The sequence below is a fragment of the Mobula hypostoma genome, chromosome 18, assembly GCF_963921235.1.
Source record: "Mobula hypostoma chromosome 18, sMobHyp1.1, whole genome shotgun sequence".
NCBI classification, from domain to species: domain Eukaryota; kingdom Metazoa; phylum Chordata; class Chondrichthyes; order Myliobatiformes; family Myliobatidae; genus Mobula; species Mobula hypostoma.
This window is the reverse complement of record NC_086114.1, coordinates 33,977,047-34,001,610: the sequence shown is the minus strand read 5'-3', so window position 1 is coordinate 34,001,610 and position 24,564 is coordinate 33,977,047. Positions and strand designations below refer to the sequence as shown.

The 24,564-nt window shown below is 39.7% G+C and overlaps 2 protein-coding genes across 8 annotated transcripts in view; one reads left to right on the top strand and one right to left on the bottom strand.

Moving 5' to 3' along the window:
* Window positions 1–15,110, bottom strand: part of LOC134358445 (annexin A4-like) — a 91,705-nt gene extending 76,595 nt beyond the window's left edge. Inside the window, exon 1 of the mRNA XM_063070681.1 lies at window positions 14,992–15,110. The gene's annotated coding sequence lies outside the window, so the exon portion shown is untranslated. The remainder of the gene's footprint in view (window positions 1–14,991) is intronic.
* An 89-nt stretch (window positions 15,111–15,199) lies between these two features.
* The window catches only part of LOC134358444 (AP2-associated protein kinase 1-like), a 141,973-nt gene continuing 132,608 nt past the window's right edge, over window positions 15,200–24,564 (top strand). For all 7 annotated transcript variants that reach the window (XM_063070675.1, XM_063070673.1, XM_063070674.1 and 4 more), the window contains exon 1: window positions 15,200–15,580. In XM_063070675.1, coding sequence (XP_062926745.1) covers window positions 15,421–15,580 — 160 coding nt within the window. In that variant the 5' untranslated portion in view covers window positions 15,200–15,420. The remainder of the gene's footprint in view (window positions 15,581–24,564) is intronic.

Below are 24,564 nucleotides of genomic sequence, written 5' to 3'. Positions count from 1 at the left end.
AAGGCAATGCCTCAAAAGGAGGCATCCAGTATTTAGGACGACCATCACCCAGGATGTGCCCTCTTCTCATTGCTACCATCAAGGAAGAGCTATAGGAGCCTGAAGGCATTACTTATTTAATTTATTTTTTATATATACTTCTGATTGTAATGCACTGCTGCCATAAAACAACAAATTACGCGACATATATGACTCTGCAAAATTCTTAGGCACATACTATTTAAGACTTTTTGCACAATACTGTATTTGTCAACATGAAGTGGAGAGTGGGTTTGTAAAATCTGGTGGGAGTAAAGGATGTAGGAAATAGCGAAACAAGAGTGCCGCAGGAGGGGTGTTGGACCAGACAAGGTCATTTGATTCCAAACAATTGGCTTATTTATCTTTACAGAATGCCTCTCCGGTGCTTCCCACTCCCTTCCCATTTTTCAAACCATGATTCTTCTCTCCCAGCCCCCTTGCCACCCTGTCAACAACAAAGAGCCATATCAGAACCAGATTTATCATCATTCACATATGTCATGAAACTTGTATTTTTTACTGTAACCGTACAGTGCAATACATAAAATTACTACAATACTATGCAAAACCCTTAGCCACCCTATCTATAAATACAGAATGTGCCTAAGACTTTTGCACAGTACAGTATGCCTGTAATATTAAACCTGATTCCGATTCTAAAATCTGTGAGAGGAGGGCAGTTTGAGAGAGAAGACACATTTCTCCCATAGATGTTGACCAACCTCAATGGTTTTTGTTTATTTCAGATTTTACTTTTGTTTTGCTAGTATATAAGCTGTCTAACTTTTTAAATCAGAAGATTAAAAGGGACCATCAGTGTTTATCCTGTTTCACCTTGAATGTAGTATTCATGATTGACAAAGTTTATTGCAAGATTTAGTGAGCAGACAGCGCCTTCTAGAGACCAACTAATGATATTTCAAATCTTGGCTAAGAATTGATAAAACACAAGATTCTGCAGATGCTAGAAATGCCTGGTAAAGGATTTCAGTTCTTTACTCCCCTTCAATAGATCCTGCCTGATTTGCCAACTTCCTCCAGCATCTGCTGTGTGTTACTCCAAGAAATGGTAACTTGAGTATCAATCAATTAACATCAGACATTTCTGAACAAATTCTAATTGCAATATTTTTAACATTTTACTCAGTCTACCATATATCTTTAAAGTAATGATTAGGAAAGTATCAAGTATTTTCCTTTGAATTGTATGACATTAAAAAGTATTTTAATTAATTTTAATTAAAGGGTGGTATAAAATGTATTACAAGTTGAGTATCCCTTATCTGAAAATCAAAAATCCAAAATATTTTTGAGTGCTGATATGATATCACAAATGGAAAATTCCATAAAGTGCTGGGAAGGTTCCCAGGTGATGCACAGGTCTTTGTGCGCCACAGACAGTTTTAAGAGGTGACTTCATATATGTAATGAACAGAAGTTAATGCAAAATAGAAAATGAAAATAGAAATGAATAAAGCAAAAACTGAAGATCTCAATTGTGTATTGAAAGAATGGATTCATGAGCATCGAGTGAACATATGCCAATTAACAGTATGCTGATCATGAAACAAGCAAAGATCTATCATGAGAAACTGAAAATTGAAGGTAATTGTGAATATTCAGCTGGCTGGATACAGAAATTTAAGAAAAAGCAATGCATTAAATTTTTAAAGCATCTGCTGATCGCAAAGCAGCTGAGAAATTCATTGATGAGTTTGCCAAGATCAATGCATGGTGAATGTCTTCATCAGTATATATGTGTGATGTACAAGTGTAAGACAAAGACTGCTTTCCAGTAGCACATCAATTGAGAGTCGGAAATGATGGCGATCGCAAGTTTTCTCATTATATATTCCAAAATCCAAAAAAGTCCCCAATTCAAAACACTTCCCGCCCAAAACATTTTGGATAATGGATATTCAACCTGAATTGCCACTGACTCTTTCATTTGTAAATATACTGAATATTTGAACTGATTTTAACTATGAAGTGCTTTTAGCTATAATTGAAGATTATTATTAATTTCTACAAACTTATTATGGAGATATTCTATTTATTTCATAAATATGAAATCTGAAGTGGAATTTCAAAAGGACTGCAGATATTAAGTGTACTTGACTTTATGTCAACGGGAGTTGGGATTATTGGCCAAATGTCTGTTACCATCATTATACTGATTTCAATTTTGCTATTCATGCAAATGTGAAGTGAGTTCTCATTGGCTTAATAAACAAAAACAAGCTGTATGACTTTTCTTCAGATAGTTTATACCAGCAATTTATCAGAGATAAAAATCATAAAGAAGCAAAGGCTACTGAACTGGATAGTGGAAACTTGTGCATGGAGTCAGAGGAGGTAGCAGAGGTACCTAATGAATACTTTGCTTCAGTACTCACCAAAGAAAAAGACCTTGGCAATTGTGGGGATGACTTACAGCGGACTGAATCGCTTGAGCATATAGACATTAAGAAAGAGGATGTGTTGGAGCTTTTGAAAAGTATTAAGTTAGGTAAGTCACCGGGACTGGATGAGATATACCCCAGGCTACTGTGGGAAGTGAGGGAGAAGATTGCTGAGCTACTTGTGATGATCTTTGCGTCGACAATAGGGATGGGAGAAGTACCAGAGGATTGGAGGGTTATAAATGTTGTTCCCTTGTTCAAGAAAGGGAGTAGAGATAACCCAGGAAATTATAGACCAGTGAGTCTGACGTCAGTGGTGGGCAAGTTATTGGAGAAAATCCTGACAGGCAGGATTTATGAGCATTTGAAGAGACATAATCTGATTAGTGATAGTCAGCATGTCTTTGTCAAGGGCAGGTCATGCCTTATGAGCCTGATTGAATTCTTTGAGGAAGTAACAAAACACATTGATGAAGGTAGAGCAGTGGATGTAGTGTATATGGATTTCAGTAAGGCACTTGATAAGGTTCCCCATACAAGGCTCCTTCAGAACTTAAGGAGGCATGGGATCCAAGGAGACCTTGCTTTGTGGATTCAGAATTAGCTTGCCCACAGAAGGCAAAGGGTGGTTGTAGATGGTTCGTATTCTGCATGGAGGTTGGTGACCAGTGGTGCTCCACAGGGATCTGTTCTGGGACCCCCTCCTCTTTCTGATTTTTATAAATGACCTGGATGAAGAAGTAGAAGGGTGGGTTAGTAAGTTTGCTGATGACACAAAGGTTGGGGGTGTTGTTGACAGTCTGGAGGGTTGTCAGAGGTTACAGCGGGATATCGGTAGGATGCAGAACTGGGCTGAGAAGTGGCAGATGGACTTCAACCCAGATAAGTGTGAGGTGGTTCATTTTGGTAGGTCCAATTTGAAGACAGAATACAATAATAACACTTTTGGCAGTGTGGAGGATCTGATAGATCTTGGGGTCCGTATCCATAGGACACAAATCTGCTGTGCAGGTTGACAGTGTTATTAAAAAGGCGTATGGTGTGTTAGCATTCATCAACTGTGGGACTGAGTTCAAGAGCCATGAGGTAATGTTACAGCTATATAAGACCTTACTTAGATTCCACTTGGAGTACTGTGTTCAGTTCTAGTCACCTCACTACAGGAAGGACGTAGATACTATAGAGAGAGTGCAGAGGAGATTTACAAGGATGTTGCCTAGATTGGAGGGCATACCTTATGAGAGTAAGTTGAATGTATTTGGCCTTTTCTCCTCGGAGCGACAGAGGATGAGAGGTGACCTGATAGAGGTGTATAAGATGATGAGGGTCATTGATCGTGTGGATAGCCAGACGCTTTTTCCCAGGGCTGAAATCACTAACACGAGGGGGCATAGTTTTAAGATGCTGGGAAATAGGTACTGAGAGGATGGCAGGGGTAAGTTTAACACTGCCAGTGGGGGTGTGGAAGCGGATACAATAGGGTCTTTTAAGAGCCTCTTAGATAGGTACATGGAGCTTAGAAAAATAGAGGGCTATGCACTAGGGAAATTCTAGGCAGTTTCTAGAGTAGGTTACATGGTTAGCACAACATTGTGGACTGAAGGGCCTGTAATGTGCTGTAAATTTCTATGTTCTATGGACACAACAAGGAAAATATCAAACGGAAAATCAAATATGTAAATGGATATTTCCAGCTTCCTCTCCTCTGTTCTTGATTCCAACAATGAAGTGCCCTTGTTAAAATGAAGGAAAGAGAGTGAGAGAAAGCTGGAAGCATTAGCCTATTCATGAACAAGCTGAAAGAATAAGGGCTGCTAGACTGAGTACTGCAGGCAGCAGTTAGGTTGGTATCAATATTCATTCCACAGCATCTTGGTCCCAGCATAATGTTCTAATGAATAAGGAGTTTTTTCCCCCCAATATAGATAGTTGAAAACCAAACAAAAAAATTGTCAAGTTCAGCTAATTGAAGAAAACCTTAGCTCCATCAGAAGTACATGGATATTTATTGAAAAGAAGCTCGAATATAACATGCTGCTGGATCTTCAACGCAGACACTCAGTTCTTGAATTCTAATTTACTGAAATATTAGTTTACTTGAACCAGTTATTGGCATGTAGTCCATCCTGAAGTTAAAAATGCACTCTCAGTGTGTCAAAAGTATAATCAATTTAAATCAGATGAATATATCTGTCACAATCATCATTAACCTTAATATTGTCTGAAGAGGTTACAGGGAAATAAATGGGAAATGCGGCTGATGGGGTTGCTCTGAGAAACAACATAGGCTTGATGGGCTGGATAGTCTCCTTTGTTGTAAGGAAATATATGGGAGGAGGGCAAGGACAGAAGGAAGAGGTATAGGTCAATGTACAGTTTTGACAGGGAACAGGCAGCCAATCAGTTTAACAAGAATAAAGTCTGCTACAAGGATGACTTTTAAAAAAAGCCTGAATGAAGCTATCATGGTCTTCATTTTAATGACAGTTTTCTTAACGTGTCTGATGTGTTTATTTGAATCTTATGGGAATCTTACATGTTCACATCAAATTAGCTGATATGTTCACTTGGATGATGAAGGCATTTGAACTATGCACTTGGAGGGTTTACTGCCATGGGCAATCTACACAGTGAAACCTGTATTTCTGGACCAAAGTTTCTGTCTTTATGCATTAAACTACTTTATGATATTGGAGACCAAATATTTTTTTAAGGCTTACAAGGAAAGTCTTGGCCTTGGTTACCCTAATTACTTGGAACTCATTTACTGTGCAGAGATTTACATGAGTGCCAGAAGATGGCTCTGATTATAAGTCATTAACTCATAGCAGTGAGTTAACCATCTTTGTCCACCCTATGGAATTAGTAGCTGGGTATTGCTATACCTTCAAGGCAGTTTCTTGCACCCTGCTGGATTCTTAACCACGATTTAAAACTACTCCTCATGAACTCATAAATATTTGCTAGCTAGCCTTTAAGACTTGAAACTAATTTATGGTGTGTAACTGCAGTAAAGACACAAATTAATGCTTCTAAGCTAATTGAAAAAAATATTTATCAGTAAATTGGTTTCAAAAATGTGCCCATAGATTGAAAATAAATGCTAACAAGAATTGTAAACAGAATCTGTTATGCTCTGAGACCTAATCACATAAATAATTCACATAGAGAATTATTGCTGCAGTTGAAGTATATACTGTAACACACTGTCTTGTAGTTAATTTAATTATATTATAGCTTGCATTTAGTATATTAAGGATTATCTGAAACCATGAAGATTTTAAATAGAAAATTAAATATATTTATCACCAGGAGTAAGTAAAATCTATGAGATTTTTTTTTGGAATATAAAAACTGACCACAAGCTTAATTATTGGTTAAATAGCTTTTCAGTTATCTTATTATTGTAATGACGTTCTGCATTATACACAGAATGCAAAATATGAAATGTTACTAAGCTTTGCTTTACATTTCTGCTTTTACAAATTAAATTTTTTGTCTCAAGAAATACTTAAAACAATTTGCTTCATTTTATAAAGTTTTAAAAGGTGCATCTTTAAAAAAAGGAGTTTCTCATCCATAAAAAAAATGTGAGCAAGAACAGAAACAGGTTTTGCTTATCTTCTTTCACATTGGTGTCCATATGAAGCATTCACATGAAGATAATCATTGATCAATCATCACTCATCTTTGACCCCGGAGTAGATTTCAGAACAGCAGCTTTGTTTGTTTTATGTGTATGTGTAGGCTGAGATTAAGAAAATAATTTAATGGAAAAATCAGAACCTGATTTTTTAGGAATCCAAAAGGTTTATCAATTGGAACTTGGAAAGGCTTTAACTGAATCTAGAAAAATAAGGCAAATTCATCTTTTTTTCTTTATTTGCATTGGTATGCAGCTTTACGTATTGGCTAAAAGTGATAAAGAACAGTGTAAATATTAGATTTGGTTACAAGGACACATTAACTTTGGTTGGTCGTTTGCATTTGTCCTAAAGCAAAAATAAAGGTGTGCTGATTTATTAGTCTGAGGAGCTGTTTGTACTTCATAGAGCTATTTTTTCAAAGTGTAAGGGAGAGCAGAGTTTTAATTTTAATTATTGTGAAATTTGAAATTCTCATTTTAAATGAATATTGCTACATTAATTATGAGTGAGACAATGAGGTTACCGTTACATATGTTCCCAATTACTTAAGGGAGAAATCTGTTGGTTCACCATTGAAGTCCCAGCAGGACAAGCAAATTATTTCACAATCAGACTTTTGCCAAATAATGCATTGTCTTGTCAATTATACCTGAAGTTTCTCCCAATGTACTGCCATAAATTCAACAGAAAGTTATCCAAGACGCTTATCCCTGATTACCTAGCCAAGAGATCATTGAATTTGTCACCTTAGAAGCTGTGGAGCTTGCTGTGTACAAATTAACCACTGCATTTCTACATTACAACAGTTGCTGTAAAATGTACTCAGTTGACTGCACAGAACATTAGATTCCTTTGGTTATGAAAGGTGCTATTTTTTCACCATTTCTCTAAAGTATTGAATAATATTGTACTTAAGTTAGAGTTAAAAATTGGAAAGAATCTTGCTAAATTTTAACAAGTATATATTCTTGTAACTCACAATGTGTGTAAAATGTGATCATGCTTCTGCTGCCAACTAATCAACATTGAATATCAGTCGTGTATCATTGCTTTTATTCCGTGTATTTAGGAGTATTGAGCTGTCATACTCAGCAACGACAGAATTTAACCTAGATACTGAGCTGCTCTAGGTCATCAAGATATTCCATTTTCTGAATGTATAATATTCACAGTATTTACAGTAACAATGTCAAAGGCAAGGTGACACATTCTTACAGTTTATAGTTAAAACATACAAGTTGCAAAACTCATGCATTAAAGCTTGAACATAAATTGTCTAAAGTCATTTTTTATTTTGATCTCTCAAGCTTTTAAATATAAAATACTTCCATTAAAAATGATTTTACATGGAATATTTGTTTTTGTCGAAACATGGTTTGCTATTGGAAAACCAAATCAACAATGGATTTAAATTTCTGACTAGGTGACACAGACTTTTCTGGAATCATTATTCTTTAACCATATATGAATTACATAAAAGTGCATATTCCTAATAATATAAAAGAATAACTCCATACTTATTAAATTAACTGAGCTTAAATTCCCCACTTCCTGATGTATGATTCAAACTCATGGCTCCAGATGATTTGTTTTGGGCTATGGATTATTAGTCTACAGTGAGAATTTTGAAGACAATCTTCAAAATACAGGTACTATTCCTTCAACACAGCCAATGGTCAGTTTCTTAAAGTTCCAAATTATGAAGCAAGGCATAGTGAGCAGAGTTTATTTTCATTGCAGAGGTACAAAATATCTTTGCATGAAAATGTCAATGATTTATTCATCCTGGATTGTGATCATGAGTGTTTGTACAAAATTAACTGACCTCATGAAAATCCAGAGAACGGTGAAATCCTTTTGAGATTTTATTTAAGGGACAGAGTCATTGTAATAATTAAAGGAACACATTTCCTGATAAAAGTTAAGTTGGTTTAATTCATTGCAAAAAAGCTAATGAGATAACATTCACCAAAGTAATCACATCAGCTGGACATGATCCTATAGTGACAAAGTAACATATAGATCTTTCTGTTCCGCTTCTCTCCAAAGCAAAAAAAGGAAATGCCCACTTAAAACCATGACTTTTTTAAAGCAACTGCATTTGTTAAATTAGCTGATGTAACAAACTATCTGTGGAAGACAAATTGAGAAATTGGTAAGCATCTTTAACAGAGAGGTAGTCAGCCAGTTTGTAGTGTTTCAATGAAAATTTATTTGTGGCCAGTAGCTGTAAAATCTAATTGATGAGGTCCAAGATGTCATCCTGTGCTGAAGAGGTCTCATATACCAATGGCCTTTTCTTCAAGTGCGCAAGTACAAGAAACAAATAAATAAGAAATAAGTGTAGAGAACATGAGATGAAGAGTCATTGAAAATGAGTCCAGTTCAGTGGGAACATTTCAATGATCAGACATCTGAAGTTAGCCCCTGAGGTTCAAGTGCTTGATGGTTAAGGAGTAATAACTGTTCATGAACCTGGTGGTGTGAGTCCTGAAATCTCTGTACCTTCTTCCTGATGGCAGCAGCGAGAAGAGATCATGACCTGGGTGGTGGGGGGCCCCAATGATGTTTTCCTGCAACAACTCTTCATGTAAGTGTGCTCAATGAAGGGGAGGGCTTTACCCATGATGGACTGGGCCATATCCACTAGAACCTCCAGGATTGTGATCTCAGGATTGCTACCTGTGACATGTGCTAGAGAGGCTAGTAATAGGAAGATCATATAGTTTAATATATGGCTAAGGAGTTGGGGTAAGAGGGATGGCTTCAGATTTTTGGATCATTCGGCTCTCTTCCAGGGAAGGTGGGACCTGCACAGAAAAGATGATTTGCACCTAAGCTGGAGGTGGCGGCTGGTGGCGCAATGGCATCAGCGCTGGACTCCAGAGCGAAGGCTCCCGAATTCGAATCCAAGTCGGGCCACCCCCTGAGCACGCTTTCTATCCGTGCCAAGTTGAGAGTCGAGCTAACTACTCGGCCTCGTAAAAAAAAAAGGATCAAGTCAGGAACATTCATATCGTGACCTGGTTAATCCGAAAGGAGACCAATCCTGACATCACAGATAAGAATGGCTGACTGGTGCGACACGCTAAAAAAAAAACCTAAACTGGAGGGGGACTAATATTTTGGCAGGAAGGTTTGCTAGTACTGCACAGGGAGCTGGTTTGATTTAAAGTTGCAGGGGGAGGGGAACCAGAGGCCCATAACAGATAGCGTAATGGCTGTTTTCTGATAACAATGAACTTGGAAACTGGGAGGCCTTCAAAAATGAAATTTTGAGAGTACAAAGCTTGTATGTACCTGTCAGAATAAAAAGCAAGGATAACAGGTTTAGAGAACCTTTATTTGAGAGATATTGAGGCCCTGGTTAAGGGGGAAAAAAAAGGAACTGCATGGCAGATATAGGCAGGTAGGAACAAATGAGGAACTTGAGGAGTAGAAGAAATGCAAGGGAACACTTAGGAAAGAAATAATGCGGGTTTAAAGAAGGCATGGGGTTGCTCTAGCAGATAGGGTGAAGGAGAATCCTCATGGATTCTACAGATATGTTAAAAGCAAAAGCATTAGTTAGTTAGTTACTGCCTGCAATACTACTGGCATTTAGGGCAGCAATGAAGGTTCTCCATCTCTGTCTGTCCTTGGCCATCTTCTCTATTGTGCCCCAGGTGTTATTCAGGCTCTTCATTTAGAGCTACGGAGCCCAGCAGCACTGAAACAGGCCCTTCGGCCCTTCTAGTCAATGCCAACCTGTTTTTGTTTTTACTGCCTATTTCTAACTACCTGCACCATAGCCTCCATACATCTCCCATCCACGTCTTCACCCAAATTTCTCTTTAGTGTCTAAATCGAACCCACATCCTCCACTTCTGCAGGCAGCTCATTCCACACTCTCACCAAACTTTCAGTGAAGAATTTCCCTTCAGATTCCCCTCAAATATTTCACCTTTCACCCTGAACCTATGTCCAATGTGGGGGTAAGAGGGAAGACGGGGTGGAGAGGGAAGGCAGAAAGGAGGGGGGGGGAAGCTGACTGGGGACAAGGAAACAGAGGGGAGTGTTTATACTTACTGTTTTCCAAAAACATAACTGTTTGAACTTACTTGCTACAAACTTACTATCCATACCCTGTACATTCTCAAACAAATTACTGATTACAGATGACAAGTAGCATGAAGAATTTCTGCCTCTACAGTGTGGCGCTAAGTTGTCTTTGGTCTCCCGTGTTTCCACTGGGGTTCATTGAAGTGCTGTCTTGATGATGGAGTTGGCCTCTCTTCTCATCATGTGCCCAATCGATCTCCAATGTTTCTTCATGATGATTGTGGCCATGTCCTATTGGAGACAATGAAGAAGTAGGGCATGGTTGGAGATTTTTCTTTGCCAGAAAAAAGGGCCCAAGGGACAAAATTGGCATCTGTAAGGACCAAAATTGGCAAGGACCTGGACCTGTTGCAACTTCCCTACCACACATCAGGTCTATAGTAGATGTAACCGTACTGGCTCTGCACTTGGTCTTCGACTAGCAAGACAACAGTAACAGCTACTTTTGTTGATTACAGCTCATCATTCAATACCATCATCACCTCAGTACTAATCAACAAGCTTCAAAACCTGGGCCTCTGTACCTCCCTCTGGAACTGGATCCTTGACTTCATCATTGGAATATCACAATCTGTGCGGATCAAAAATAACATCTCCACCTCACTGACAAACAACATAGTTGCACTTCATGGATGTGTGGTTAGTGCACTGCTCTACTCTCTCTACGCTCATGATTGTGTGGCTAGGCACAGCTCAAATGCAATCTATAAATTTGTCCATGACACAACTATTTGTGGCAGACTATCGGATGTTGATGAGGAAGTGAGATAGATTGACTGGTTGAGTGCTGTCGCAACAAGAACAATGCCAGTAGGACCAAGGAATTGATTATGGACTTCAGGAAGGGGAAGTCATCAGAACAATTGACATGAGGATCAGTAGTATAAATGTTGTGCAGCTTCAAGTTCCTGGGTGTCAGCATCTCAGAGGATTTATCCTGGGCCCAGTATACTGATGCAATCATAAACAAGGCACACCAGCAGCTATACTTCATTAGGGGTTTGAGGCAATTTGGTTTGTCACCAAAGACTCTAGTAAATTTCTGCAGATGTACCATGGAAAGTATTCTGAATGGTGATATCATCACCTGGTATGGAGGCTTCAATGCATAGAACAAAAAACCTGCAGAGGGTTGTAGTTTCAGTCAGTTCTATCATGGACACTAGCCTTCCCACCATCAAGGACATCTTCAACAGGCAGTACCTCAAGAAGGTGGCATCCATCATTAAGGAATCTCACCATCCAGTACATGCCCTCCTTTCATTACTACCATTCAGGAGGAGGTACAGGAGCCTGATAATTCATACCTGAAGTTTTAAGACCAACTTTTTCCCCTCTGCCATCAGATTTCTGAAAAATCCCAAGAATCCATAACACCATCTCACTATTTTGCCCTCTTTTTCCACTTTTTATTTATATTTTATATCTTTTCTTATTGTAACTTATAGCAACTTTTATGAATTGTTTCTGTACTGCTGCTACAAAACAACAAATTTCATGACATATGTAATGTCATGAGGAGGCATTAAGAAAAATTCCTATTCTTAATGAAGACAAGGTCCTGCAGGAGCATGTGCCCATCCACCACTGAAACACCAACACTACCTCTGAATGACATCTACAAAATACATTCCAGTTACCCATCTGGGCTAGTTCAGCTGCATTTCCCAAACTGGGCTAGTTCAGCTGAATTTCCCTTGATTAGAAGATATACCTTGGCTAAATCCTGGAACGTCCTATCCCAAAACATATTTGCAAGAACAACTCCAGTATTTCGAAAAGGCTAGTCTCTATTATTTTTATCAAATGCTAGATATAGTTAATGCTCATATCTGCACACAAATAAAAGCATCTCTGGCTTCATTAGAAATTACAATTCACTCTGTTCTACAATCCTCAGATTACTATATGGTTAGTTATATGAGTACTAATGTCCGAAAGTATTGTGAAGTATGAATATGGTAGATGTAAGAATAAGGAGCAAAAAGCAAACTATTGGAGGAACTCAGCAGATCAGGCGAAAGCTTTGGGGCAAAAAAATTGTCACTGTTATGGTCGAGTCCCTGTAGCGCCTTGGTATGAAACATTGACAATTCCTTTCCACCCATAGATGCTGATCAACTCACTGAGTTACTCTGGTGGTTTTTTTTTGCTAAGAATACCAGTTTGCCTTGACAATAGTTTGCCTCCTCCAATAGTTTGTGAAAAGGATAAACAGAAAAATATATACTTCCTTTATGTGGCTTGCTATTAAATTTCATTTGAAACTTATTCCTGTGAAGCAGTTTACTGCGTTAAGTGTACAATTTAACTGTAATAGATAATGCTGGAATTAAACAGCAAATTAAGCAACATATCAGGATAGGAACATAAAGGTTAATAAGCTTCCAGCAAGTGCCCAAATGTTCACAAGGAGGGCTTAGCATGTAAATGAGTGGCACTAACATATTGTTTTCCAGTTTTCATTCTATGTTGTGTAACCCCGATGAGTTGGCTTTTTCCTAGCATACTCATTTTCTGCTCTACAATTTTTAATAGCTTAGATTACAAAATATTTTAATTTTCTGGTTTTTAAGTTTGATTAAGTGTATTAATTATGTCTAGCTCACAGTACCCAGTACTCTAAAGGAATGAAAGACTTCTGTTCTTAGTTCCTGCTAACGAGATGTTAATTTTATATTTTAAAGTTCTCTAATTTTGCCTTCATAGTTCACATGCAATAATTGGCTTGTATACATATTTTTTTCAATAGGCAGTACTTATTTGTTGCCCACAGTTCTGACTCGCTCTCTCACTTCCCAGTTGGCATCAGCAGCAAGTAGGCCTCAACAACAAGCAGGTCTCTGCAACCAAACCACTGAGGATTTCCCCTCCACATGAGCCCCAACTTCAAGTTCCCAAATAGCCTTTAAGAAAGCAAGATTGAAATAAGTTTCACCTCTGATCAAAGCTGGTGCGTACTTTTTCTACAGAATTCTTAAAGATTTCTGATATTGAGACATATAAAATAATTACTACTTTTTCTACAGAATTCTTAAAGATTTCTGATATTGAGACATACAAAATAATTACATTTTTTGTAAAGAACTAAAAAAATCTAAATTGATTATGAACATTAAAACTCAAAAAGTCATTAAAAACCTAAAAATAAGATGAAGTGGAAAAAATACCTTTGTCTTTCTAACCTCCAGGATGAAAATCTTGATTCAGATAAATGTGAACCTTTGCTTAGTCTGGTTGGTAATGATCAGATCAGGATTGTCAATACTGTATAATGTTGGGAGTCCTGCTACGTTTGCTGCACTCAACATTGAGTCAAGTGGAACAGAATATAGATGGTTCTGATTTATCCCAGATATTGTGAGTCTAGCATGTTTGGACCCTTAAGCTGGCAGTTTCTATAAACTGAATGCCATAGTCACTATGATTTTAATGTTCATAGGATACGTGTCACACGATGAGAGCAAGTGGAGTACGTAGGGTTAATATTGCCACGCTTCTGTTGCATGAGTTAGGGACATTAGTTAGAAAGTATAAGCAAATAACAAAAATTTATGACATAATCCCACAGGGTCTAGAATGAGATATAACCATGAAAGACAGACGGGTGAAAGCGGCGTACAGAATATTCTTTGTAATCATGATTGTTGTAGTGTATACTGCTATCTAACAGATCTATCAGCTACCATATACAGGTTGTAGTGGTATTGTAAGTGTAGACCTATGCAGTTCTTCTGCATAGGTCAGAAATCCCTCTCTTATAAAGGCAGCACATGCTTAATTAATACAGTAGAATAATAACTCTCAATGGTTACTCTGTTGTTTACATATATTAAATATGATACAGAGACATTGCTTCCCATAGAACTGATTCACCTAACTTATCAAAGAAAGCACATCTCTTAAAAGCTTCCTCATTTCTGGCCAGCAACACATAGCATGTCATTCAAAGCAGTGAATCGCTGGGACAAGAAAGATATCAAGCCATCAAGATTCAGCTTGGTCAAAAGCAAGGTGCCATGATAAAAGAAAGTGGGGGTGGGGTGCTGGGGTGGTGAATGACATGGGTAGCCAATTAGCTTTAGTTTAATTTGGCATCATGATCCAGACATTGTGGATGAAGGCCTGTTATTGTGCTGTACTGTTCCATGTTCTATTTTGAGACCAGGAAAGGCATAATATGAATGCAAATTTTCTACTCCTTTCTAACTGCTGTTTCTCAGACTGCACCTTTACTGGCTGGCTCATTCCTTTTTAAACTTTTTTTTTCTGTATTTTTGCTAATCTCTTTGTAGTGTTCGGAAGTCATGTAATGTATATAGAACACAAGTAATAGCAGCAGGAATTAACTATTCTTAGGTGAGCAAAGCAGCACTGGAGGTTAAGAGAAACTTGCCTGCCCGGCCTCAATGCTTAAACCGTTTTTTTTGCATCTGACTGGACAAAATAAAAAAAATGTTGGAAGCTCTCAGCATGTGAAGAAGTATCCGCGGATTTAAAAAGGTGTTAACATTTTGGATCTTTAGTAAGAAGCTTCACCCAATCAGGGATATTTCCTTTGCTCTATCCAATTCACCCTCACTCTCTCAGCAACTTAAAACTAACTTACTTTCTCCCTTTCCCAGTTCTAATGAAGACTCCCCAACAGCAAAGTTACTGCTCCTTGAGTATTTCTGCATTTTATATTTAGATTTCAGATTTACAATATTTGTGCCCCCCCCCCCATTTTATAATCATTACCATTTGGCAAAAATTCTAGCAACAACTCATCTGGGACACAATCACTCGGCAAAGTCACCTTGGTTTAAACTCTTCCTTACCTGAAAGCTGCCACCTGTTCTTCTTCACCCCCCCCCCGCCCTTTGAAATTACTCCCATTGACTATGTTTCGGTTTTTAAAAAAGTTCCTTATAATTTATCCCGGGGTTTGATGGTACGCTGCCAACATCGGAAATAGTTTAACGGGGGGGGGGTGTGTGTGTGTGTGTGGGGGGGTGAATGAACACTTCCGCTTCCGGGAGGGGCGGCTCCGGCTGCAGGTTCCCCTCACCGCCTCAGTCTGTCAGGGATGCACTGCCGGCTAGTGCCAACCTGTGCCGAGCGTTCGCCCAGTCTTCCGTCATCTTAGAGTCATTATGCAGTGGGACAAGGTGGCGCTGAAGGGGCGGGTGAAGTGAGGGGAAAGGAAGGCGGCTTAAAGAACGGGGGTGGTCGTGGACACAGCATATTTCCATTTACCTCACGACACAATGAAGAAGTTTTTTGATGCTCGGAGGGAGGGCGCGGCCGCAGTGGCGGCGGGAGGAGCAGGGAGTCAGTCCGGAAGCGCCGGCGGGTGGTCGTCCTTCCAGGGGAAGGTGTACACGGTGGGCCGCTACCAGGTCACGGTGGAAGAGCTGATAGCGGAAGGTAAGCGACACGGGGGCGGGCGGGAAGCCCGCCGCCGTTACTCGGGCGACGCGAGACGGTCACGCGCGTTTGAACCCGACCGATGTTCCAGATGCGCGTTCTAGATCCGGGGGTCGTCGGGCGCTGACACGGTGGGGCGGGGACGGGCACAATTACTGTCAATACTGACCCCATGCCCTGCTGCCTTCCGCCTTCTTGATTTACAGAAACTGATGATTGTAGAGACAAGAGGTGTTATTTATATGTATATAAAATACAAGGTTATTGGGTGACCGGGTTGAGGTCTTTTGAAGGAATGGAGACTGAAACAAAAATATTTCGGACAGAAAAAGGTGTTTAGCAAATCTGGCTGTTAATATAATCCATCAAATTCCGAAAAAAAAACTTCTTTAGCGTCTGAAACTTCTATAACCAGCAGTTGAGAGTTAGAAGGAGAAGGGTGGATTTGTTGATAGGCCGAGGTTAGCACGTACACAATGCGCTAGACCATGTAGTCTTCAGTACTGCGAATTCTCTAAAGCAGTGTACATAAAAATTACCCTTTTCCAGTTTTAGATCCCTGAAGTGATCTTTCATTACACTTCATTTCGTGGTTTCCGGTAGTTTAGTGCCTTTTTGTATTTTGCTTGCCCACTGCTCTACTGATTGTGATTTTCTTTTGTGTAGTTGCCACAACAAGGTAACAACAAAGAAAATGGTATCTGCGAGCACGTTTTTACCGAATTCAACTATGGCAAAAAGAAAATTAAAGTAAAACTGTAGATGCTGGAAATCTGGAACAAAAACAGAGAATGCTGGAAAAACTCAGCAAGTTAGGCAACATCTGAGCAAAGAGAAGGTCCAGTGGCAAAATCATCTAAACTGTGACACAGGGTCACAGATATGAAATGCAAACTTTCTCTTTTCTTGGATGCTGTCTGAGTTGATGAGTTTTTCCAGCATATTCTGTGTTGATACAAAGAGATTTGAATTGATATATGCCACTTTTGCAACTGTAGGTAGTCCAATTCTTTACAGACAAACAAATACTAATATTTTGAAGTATAGTTAATGTTACGTTGCTGAAAGTGCATCATAGCTAGTTGCAGTTAACTACATTGTGATGGTATTCAGCTAATCCTTTTAGCAATTATGGTTGAGTGGAAAAATATTGGCCATTACTCAGATTACGTTTTCCCTGCTTTCAGAAACAATACCATGGATCTTTTGCATCCAAATGAGAAAACAAATGGCATCCTACTTTTAACATCTTATCCCTACTATGCAACTCCAAAGAATGCATTCAGTATTCTGTGTTTTCTTGGTTAAATTCAGTGCAATTTTCACCATTTTGTAAAAATTAGATTAGATTAGATTCAACTTTATTGTCATTGTGCCGAGTACAGATACAAAGCCAGTGAAATGCAGTTAGCATCTAACCAGAAATGCAAAGAATAGTGTTATTTACAAAATAACTGCAAATAAAAATTAAGTGCTATAGCACACAAATATAAAAGTACTGAGACAGCACAATATGGGTGCAATACTGGGTGCAATACTGCTTAGCGCTGTGATGTGAGGTTCAGCAGGGTCATAGCCTCAGGGAAGAAGCTCTTCCTGTGCCTGCTGGTGTGGGAGCGGAGGTTCCTGTAGTGCCTACCGGATGGGAAGAGAGTAAAAAGTCCATGATTAGGGTGAGATGTATCCTTGATAATGCTTTTTGCCCTGCCCAGGCAGCGTTTATGGTAGATGTTCTCAATGGTGGGCAATTGGGTGTTGATAATCCACTGGGCAGTTTTCACCACATGCTGGAGTGCTTTGCGGTCCGATACGGGACAATTGCCATACCACATTGAGATGCATTTGGTGAGTATGCTCTTAATGGTACAGCGGTAAAAGTCCGTGAGTATCCTGGGACCGAGCTGAGCTTTCTTGATGCTGCGCAGGAAATAAAGGCGCTGTTGCGCCTTTTTGATCAGGATGGAAGAGTTCAGGGACCAGGTGAGATCCTCGGAGATGTGGACACCAAGGAATTTGAATACAAAAATTATTTTGTATTTTATTATTTGAATATATTTGATCATTGCAAACTTATTATAGATGTGCAATTTCACAAGTATGAAAATGTTGATTTTAGTAAATAAACTAAAACATGCCCATTCACTAGCCATGGCATTAGAAGTTAATGGTGACTGTTAACTGTTAATGAATGTTCCAGTGTATTTGATCAGCTCAATCTCATGTTCCAACATTGACATACTGTACTATCAGACCTCTGCTCAAAGATGCATTTACTTGACATTGCTGTCTTTAAAAGGCCCTTTTATCTTTTGGGCACTTTAAGACAATTTTAAAAATGGTTTCTTCAGGATGCTTGAGCGTAATAATGTCAACAATCATCTTTCTTGCCAATAGTAGGCTGACTGCTCAGTTCCCTTACATTACTCAGCAATTGTCCTTGCACATTTGGCCCTTTGCCTGGTAGAGATAACAATTGTTTTGGATTTAAACATTAGTTTGTTGCAGCTGTGAAATTTTGTTTCATCGCTTCCTATCAGGCAGTCAAGATAACTATATTGGAGCTAGATAGACGAGGTCAGTGAATTATCTTCGAGCTTTCCTGGTTAGATGAATGTCCCAAATAATTGGTCCAGTTGGTGTAAGGCAAGAAAGAATGTTCTGTATCATTTTTAGGAATAGTAAACTCGATCTCTGAAAGTTTTCTGCTTCAGTTATTCCCTCTTTAGATTAGTTTATAGGGAAAGAGTGTGCTAATAATAGTTATAAAATGGAAGAGCAATTTTAGTTGAACAAGATTTGAAATTAACTTTGTAAACAATGTAAAATTACAATGTGTATTATAATGCACTTTAACTTAATTTTTTCTTTTGTTGATCAAAACAAATCTTTGAGTTTATATTTGGAGTACTCAGTTTTGATTCCCTTTTCTCAGGAATATCTGGTGATGATACTGTAACCTGACTAACAGTCCCCAAAGACTTGAGTTCAAACTGCAACATGGCACTATATTATTGAAATTCACTTAAAAATCATTACATTAGTCTCAGGAATGAGGCCCTCCGTTGGTCAGGGTCAGCCATGGATGTTGAGTCCCAACTGTCCACATGATATGCAGTATGATGTGGAGAGCATGTTTCAGGTTCTCCCTCTTCATACGTCTGATGAATCCAAAGGAATGGCAAAGACTGATATAGTTTGCTACCGGTGGCATTGCAGGTGTTGCCAGTCAGCTTTAAACCCAGTGCAGGACAGCCTTAGGAATTCCAGCTCCGGATTTTTCTTTGGGGTTTACTCCCGAAGCCTTCCCCATGAGTGGGAATCGCCGCAAGGCAGTGGAGGTTTGAGATCAGAGTTTTCCTTCTAGGTGAGCTGCCAACCACAGCTGACAAACCCCATCTGCCCAAAGCAACTGGTTTTAAGGCACCAGTAACCCGTCTTTGCCTCTTCTCCTGTCAGAAATAGCTATGTGACATGTGAAGTTAATGAAGGTCAGTAATGAGGACCCCTCTTCTACTGGATTATTATAAAAATCCATTAGATTGACTATCGTCCTTAAGGGAAATAAACCTCTCATTCTTGCCCTGTCTGGTCCTCTTGTGACTCTGGACTAAAACTATTGTGGTTGACTAAAAAAAATGCCCCATGAATTAGCATAACAAGGCACTTAGCTGTCAACACTCACAGGAGGAAATAGAGGATGGACAATAAATGCTTTACCACTGAAGCTCAAATTGTGGAATAAAAGTAGTAATACTATTATAGTGAGTGTCATAAAGATGTTCTGGATTGCCTTGTGATGGGAGGGACTTTTCTGTGAGGAAAGATTAGGTGGAATAGACACGCTTTCTCTGGAATTCAGGAGACTAATGTGCTGTCATGGAAGTACAAGTCTCTGACTGTGTTGGATAGTGTTTACTGAACAGTCTTCTCTCGGTTAGAGGGTCCAGAGTCAGGGGGCGTTGCCTTGGGATAAGCGTAGGTGATATATTTAGGTCTGATATGAGCAGGAACTTTTTTATGCAAAAGTACAAACATCTCTGGAATTCTCATGCTCATAGGCTAAGTCTGAGATTGATAGCTTATTGGAATTCAGGATAATTGAGGGATATGGAATTAGGTGGGGTGGTAGAAGAAAGTTTGTATCATAATTTTCTGTAATACAAAACTGCATCATCTGCGCATGTGTCAAGAAATGCAAAATGGAAATTAAATGGTATTTATTTACTTATCCCACACTTTGTAAGAGTCAATTTTATTCTGTGTTTTCAATTTATGGGTAGAGAATTTGTGAATTCTTTAAAGGAGAATTTCCATTACCCAAATGGTGTTGGGTAGCTGTAATAACCAGCACACTGAGAATGTACCTTGCAGTTTCTATGGCATCTCATACCAGAAAGTCAGCTGAACATCCAGTAATTCTGTTTTCTTCCGTGGGTAATGCAGACTTCATGACATCAAAGTTGTATTGTCAAAACTGACTGGTTTGATTGCTTTTCCACCTCCATCTAATGGTACTCAAAGACAGTAAAATTGGATGTGAAGACTATTCTATCAAGTCACATTAAAATCCATTTTAACCTTTGATATGCTTCTCCATTTGTATTAATTCATTACTTTCTGGTAAAATTTTGAATTTTATGTGGTAGGGAACCGCAAAAGGTTGCTGGTATGCTTATACTTATTTTGTCCTTCATAATCTCTGGATAGCCCAAAGAACTTTGTGCTCATTTAAGTACTTGTTGAAGTGTAGTCATTGTTGAATGGAAGAACTGCAAGATACCTTAATCAACAGTGGGATAGATAATCTGCTCTGGTGATGTAGATTGACTAGTACTTTGGTTTGTTACGTAAATGGCAACAATGAATATCAATCGAGACAGGGTATATTAAAACAACCAAACATTTATTAAACACGGACAAACGATAAGGAAAAAAAAACAAACAAAAACTTTAACCGGAAGTTAACTGGTATGCAGCCGTTCAAACAAATCGTCACTCGGCACTGGTTTCTTAAAGAGTTAAATGCGAAAACAGTTCTTAAAGTGATAAAGTCAGATATAGTTCTTAAAGCGATAAATTCGAAAGTCCAACAGATCTATACGTTCAGTTGGGAGAGACTTCTCTGGAGAAAGATTTCTTCGTAGACACGACTTTCCTGCTGGTTCTGTCCACAGAATTCACGATGCCGAAAATAAAGTTTAAAACAACTGACCTTAAATTTTTTAGAGAGAGAGCAAACCGTTGCATGAACTCCTTGCTCTTTTTGGCAAGAGTTTTCTCCGATGCAGGTAGCTACTCCTCCAATGAAGCCTCAATAAGGTCAATTCTTTATTAAGCTGCCAAGCGATGCCGACTCCTCTCGATCCTTCGATCCTGCACTTCGATAGATTCTTCACTCTTCCTTCCACTGTTGGAATTGAGTAAATCTACACGTTTAGCCAAAAATTTCCAGTCCAATAATATGGTATCTTGCAATAGAATGCAAAACCGTTTTAAAAATGAAACTGCATCACAAAAACAAACACGCAACAGAAACGGAGATACAGCACGGTCTACCTGGAAATCTACAAACTAAAAACCTACTGCGTCATCTGGGTCAACCCTTATATAGCCATGGTGCACATGTCATCACGTGACCTCACATCATTGGGAAAATCACATCAGGTGACCTCCAAGAGACCATTACATCATTCTCGCAAAAAAAAACCGATCTCCTTGCGCATGTAACAGGTTATAATTCCTTTTTTCATTCTTTTAAGATAAGCATAAAACAATCCATACCATTGTGTGCAGACAGGGTCTTATATAATGTCTGATGGCACTCATTGAGTCATACAAAAACTTATTGAGCCATACAGCACAGAAGTAGGCCCTTAAGCCCACCATGTCCATGCTGATGATCAAGTTTCTATCTACAATAAAACTGATAATTTGGCATCTGGTTTTTTTTTTGAAGATCTTAATTGTTTGGCATCTGATTGACTCACTAATCTGGAATATGAGTCAAGGGTCCAAAATGTGAGTGAGGTATGCATTCGGAGATGGGATCCAGAATGCTTTTGTGTTTCAGCTTTCCTCTAAACTCACTGGGTTTATTGGGAAATTTATACTACTGTGCAGTATGTAAAAATACTGAACTAAAAGGGTTTCTGGGTATTAATAGGTGTTGCATCTAATTGTTCTGAATATCTGGATCGACAAAGTCATAAAAGTGCTGGAGTTTTGAAATTTTATGTGTACTAATTCCATTTACTAGTGCTTGTTCCATAGCTGTACATGCCTTGATAATTCAAGTGCTTGTCTGTTACTTAAATGTTAAGTACTGCATTAGAAGAAAATATGAAATGTTAAATTGGTTTCCAGAGTTGGATAAACCTGAAGGTGGTTGTGAGTGCTACCAACTAAACCAAAACTGCACACTGTAGTGGTCTATACTGTAAAACTCAACAAGTGCATTGCCTACTGCCTATAATGTAAACTGGTCTGGATGTGAGACTGAAAGAGCTGAATGGTGAGGCTGTTGTTTGGCTCGTGAGCCTTTAATGATTGTCATGTGATTGCGATGTAGTCCCAGTTACAAAATCCCTCCTGATGCATTCAACTGATACCAACATCAAACTTGAGCTCAGCTATCTGTCAAGGTTTTCTAATGCTTTTGAATATTAGGTTTGTGCATGAGCGAATGCCCACAGTATTGTGTGGAATTGCTGTAAATGCCGAGCAAAAGTTCAAACCAACACACAAAATGCAGGAGGAACTCAGTTCGTCATGCAGCATCTATGAAAAGGAATAAACAGTTGACATTCCAGGTTGAGACCTGTCTTCAGGACTGAGAAGGCAGGGTGAAGATGCCTGAATAAAAAGGCAGGGTGAGGCACAAGAGGAGGCCATGGATCGACATGTTGGAATGGGAATGGGAGTTAAAATGTAGGCTACCAGGACTTCTTGTTTGTGGCCATTAGTGTGCTTGATGAACCTGTCCCTCAATTTACGATGGGACTCACCAATGTCCAGAAGACTACATCGGGAGTACCAGACACAATGGTCAACCCCATAAGATCTCAGGTGAAGTGTTGCCTCACCTGGAAGAACTGTTTGGGGCCCCGAATGGAGGTGAGGGCGAAGGTGTATGAGCAGGTGTAGAACTTTGACCTCTTGCAGGGATAAGTGCCTGGAGGGAGATTAGCAAGGAGGAATGAATGAACAAGGGAATCACAGAAGGAGTGGTCCCTGTGGAAAGCCGGGGTGGGGGGTAGTGGAGGTAAAGATATGTTTAGGTGGAGATGGTGGAAGTTGCTGAGGATAATATGTTGCATGCAGAGTCTGATGGGGTGGTAGGTAAGGCAAGAGGGACTCTATCACTATTATAGCAGAAGATGGGGTGAGCGTGGATATACGGGAAATAGAAGATACAGATAAGGGTAGCATCAAAAGTATTGGGAGGGAAACCCCATTTTTTAAAGTAGGAGGATATCTGAGTGAATAGAGTCAGAGTGATGATCTCAAGGCTTCAGCAAAGAGAAGCTTCAGTCAGAGACATCAAAAGAAAAGAAAGCCTTGAAGTTGAGTTTATTTTCCCTTCCCCGCTTTATATCTGCTCAGTTAAGACAGTAGAGATGCCAGGCAGGATAGTAGAATGCTCCTCTTGTGGGATGTGGGAAGGCAGGGAGACCTCCAGCATCCCTGATGGCTACACCTGCGAGAAGTGCATCCAGCTGCACCTTCTAACACTGCGTTAACGATTTGGAGCTGGAACTGGATGGAATCTAGATTATTCAGAAAGCAGAGGGGGTGATAGATAGGTCATATAGAGAAGTAGTTGCACCCAAGGTGCAGGATGCAGGAAACTGGGTGATAGTCTGGAAGGGGAAAGAGGTTAAGGAGTCAGTGCAGAGTACCCCGTGGCTGTCCCCCTCAACAATGCATATATCATTTTGGATATCATTGGCTGGGAGGTGGGGGAGGAATAACCTAACATAGGAAAGTCACTGTGTTCGGGTTTCTGGCACTGAGTCCAGCTCTGACTAGGGGGTGGTGGTGGGGGGGGTGGTGTGGAAGAAAAGGCACCTAGTGTTGTCGGGGATTTGTTAGTTAGAGGAACAGACTTGAGGTTCTGTGGGCAAGAACATGATACATGATTCCCGGATGGTATGTTGCCTCCCGTGTGCTAGGGTCTGGGATATCTTGGATCAAGTCATCAGCATTCTTAAGTGGAAGGGTGAACAGCCAGAAGTCGTGGTCCATGTAGGTACCAATGTAGGTACCATGGGTAGGACAAATGACAAAGTTCTGCATAGGGAGTTCAGGGAGTTAGGTGCTAAGTTAAAGGGCAGGACCTTCAGGGTTGTGATCTCAGGATTGCTACCCGTGCCACATGCTAGTTTGGCAAGAATTAGGAAGATTATACAGTTTAGTATGTTGCTAAGGGGTTGGTGTAGGATCATTGGGCTCTCTTCCAAGGAAAGTGAGACCAGTACAGAAGGGACAGTTTGCACCTAAACTTTAAGACATCCATTAGTCTTGGCAAGACCTTGGATCTGCACCTGGAAAGTCTTCACTCTCCAGGGCGCAGGCCTGGGCAAGGTTATATGGAAGACCAGCAGTTGCCCATGCTGCAAGTATCCCCTCTCCACGACACCAATGTTGTCCAAGGGAAGGGCATTAGGACCCATACAGCTTGGCACCAGTGTCGTCGCAGAGCAATGTGTGATTAAGTGCCTTGCTGAAGGACACAACACGTTCCCTCGGCTGGGGATTGAACTCATGACCTTCAGGTCGCTAGTCCAATGCCTTAACCACTTGGCCACGTGTCCACACACCTAAACTTGAGGGGAACTAATAGCCTAGCAGGAAGATTTGCTAGTGCTGCATGGGCGGTGGGGGGGTTAAACTAGAGTTGGAGAGAAATGGAACCAGAGTGCCAGGACAGTTAGTGGAGAGGTTGTGCAGGCAGATGTTGGTAAGATCTCAGACAAAGTTAGGAA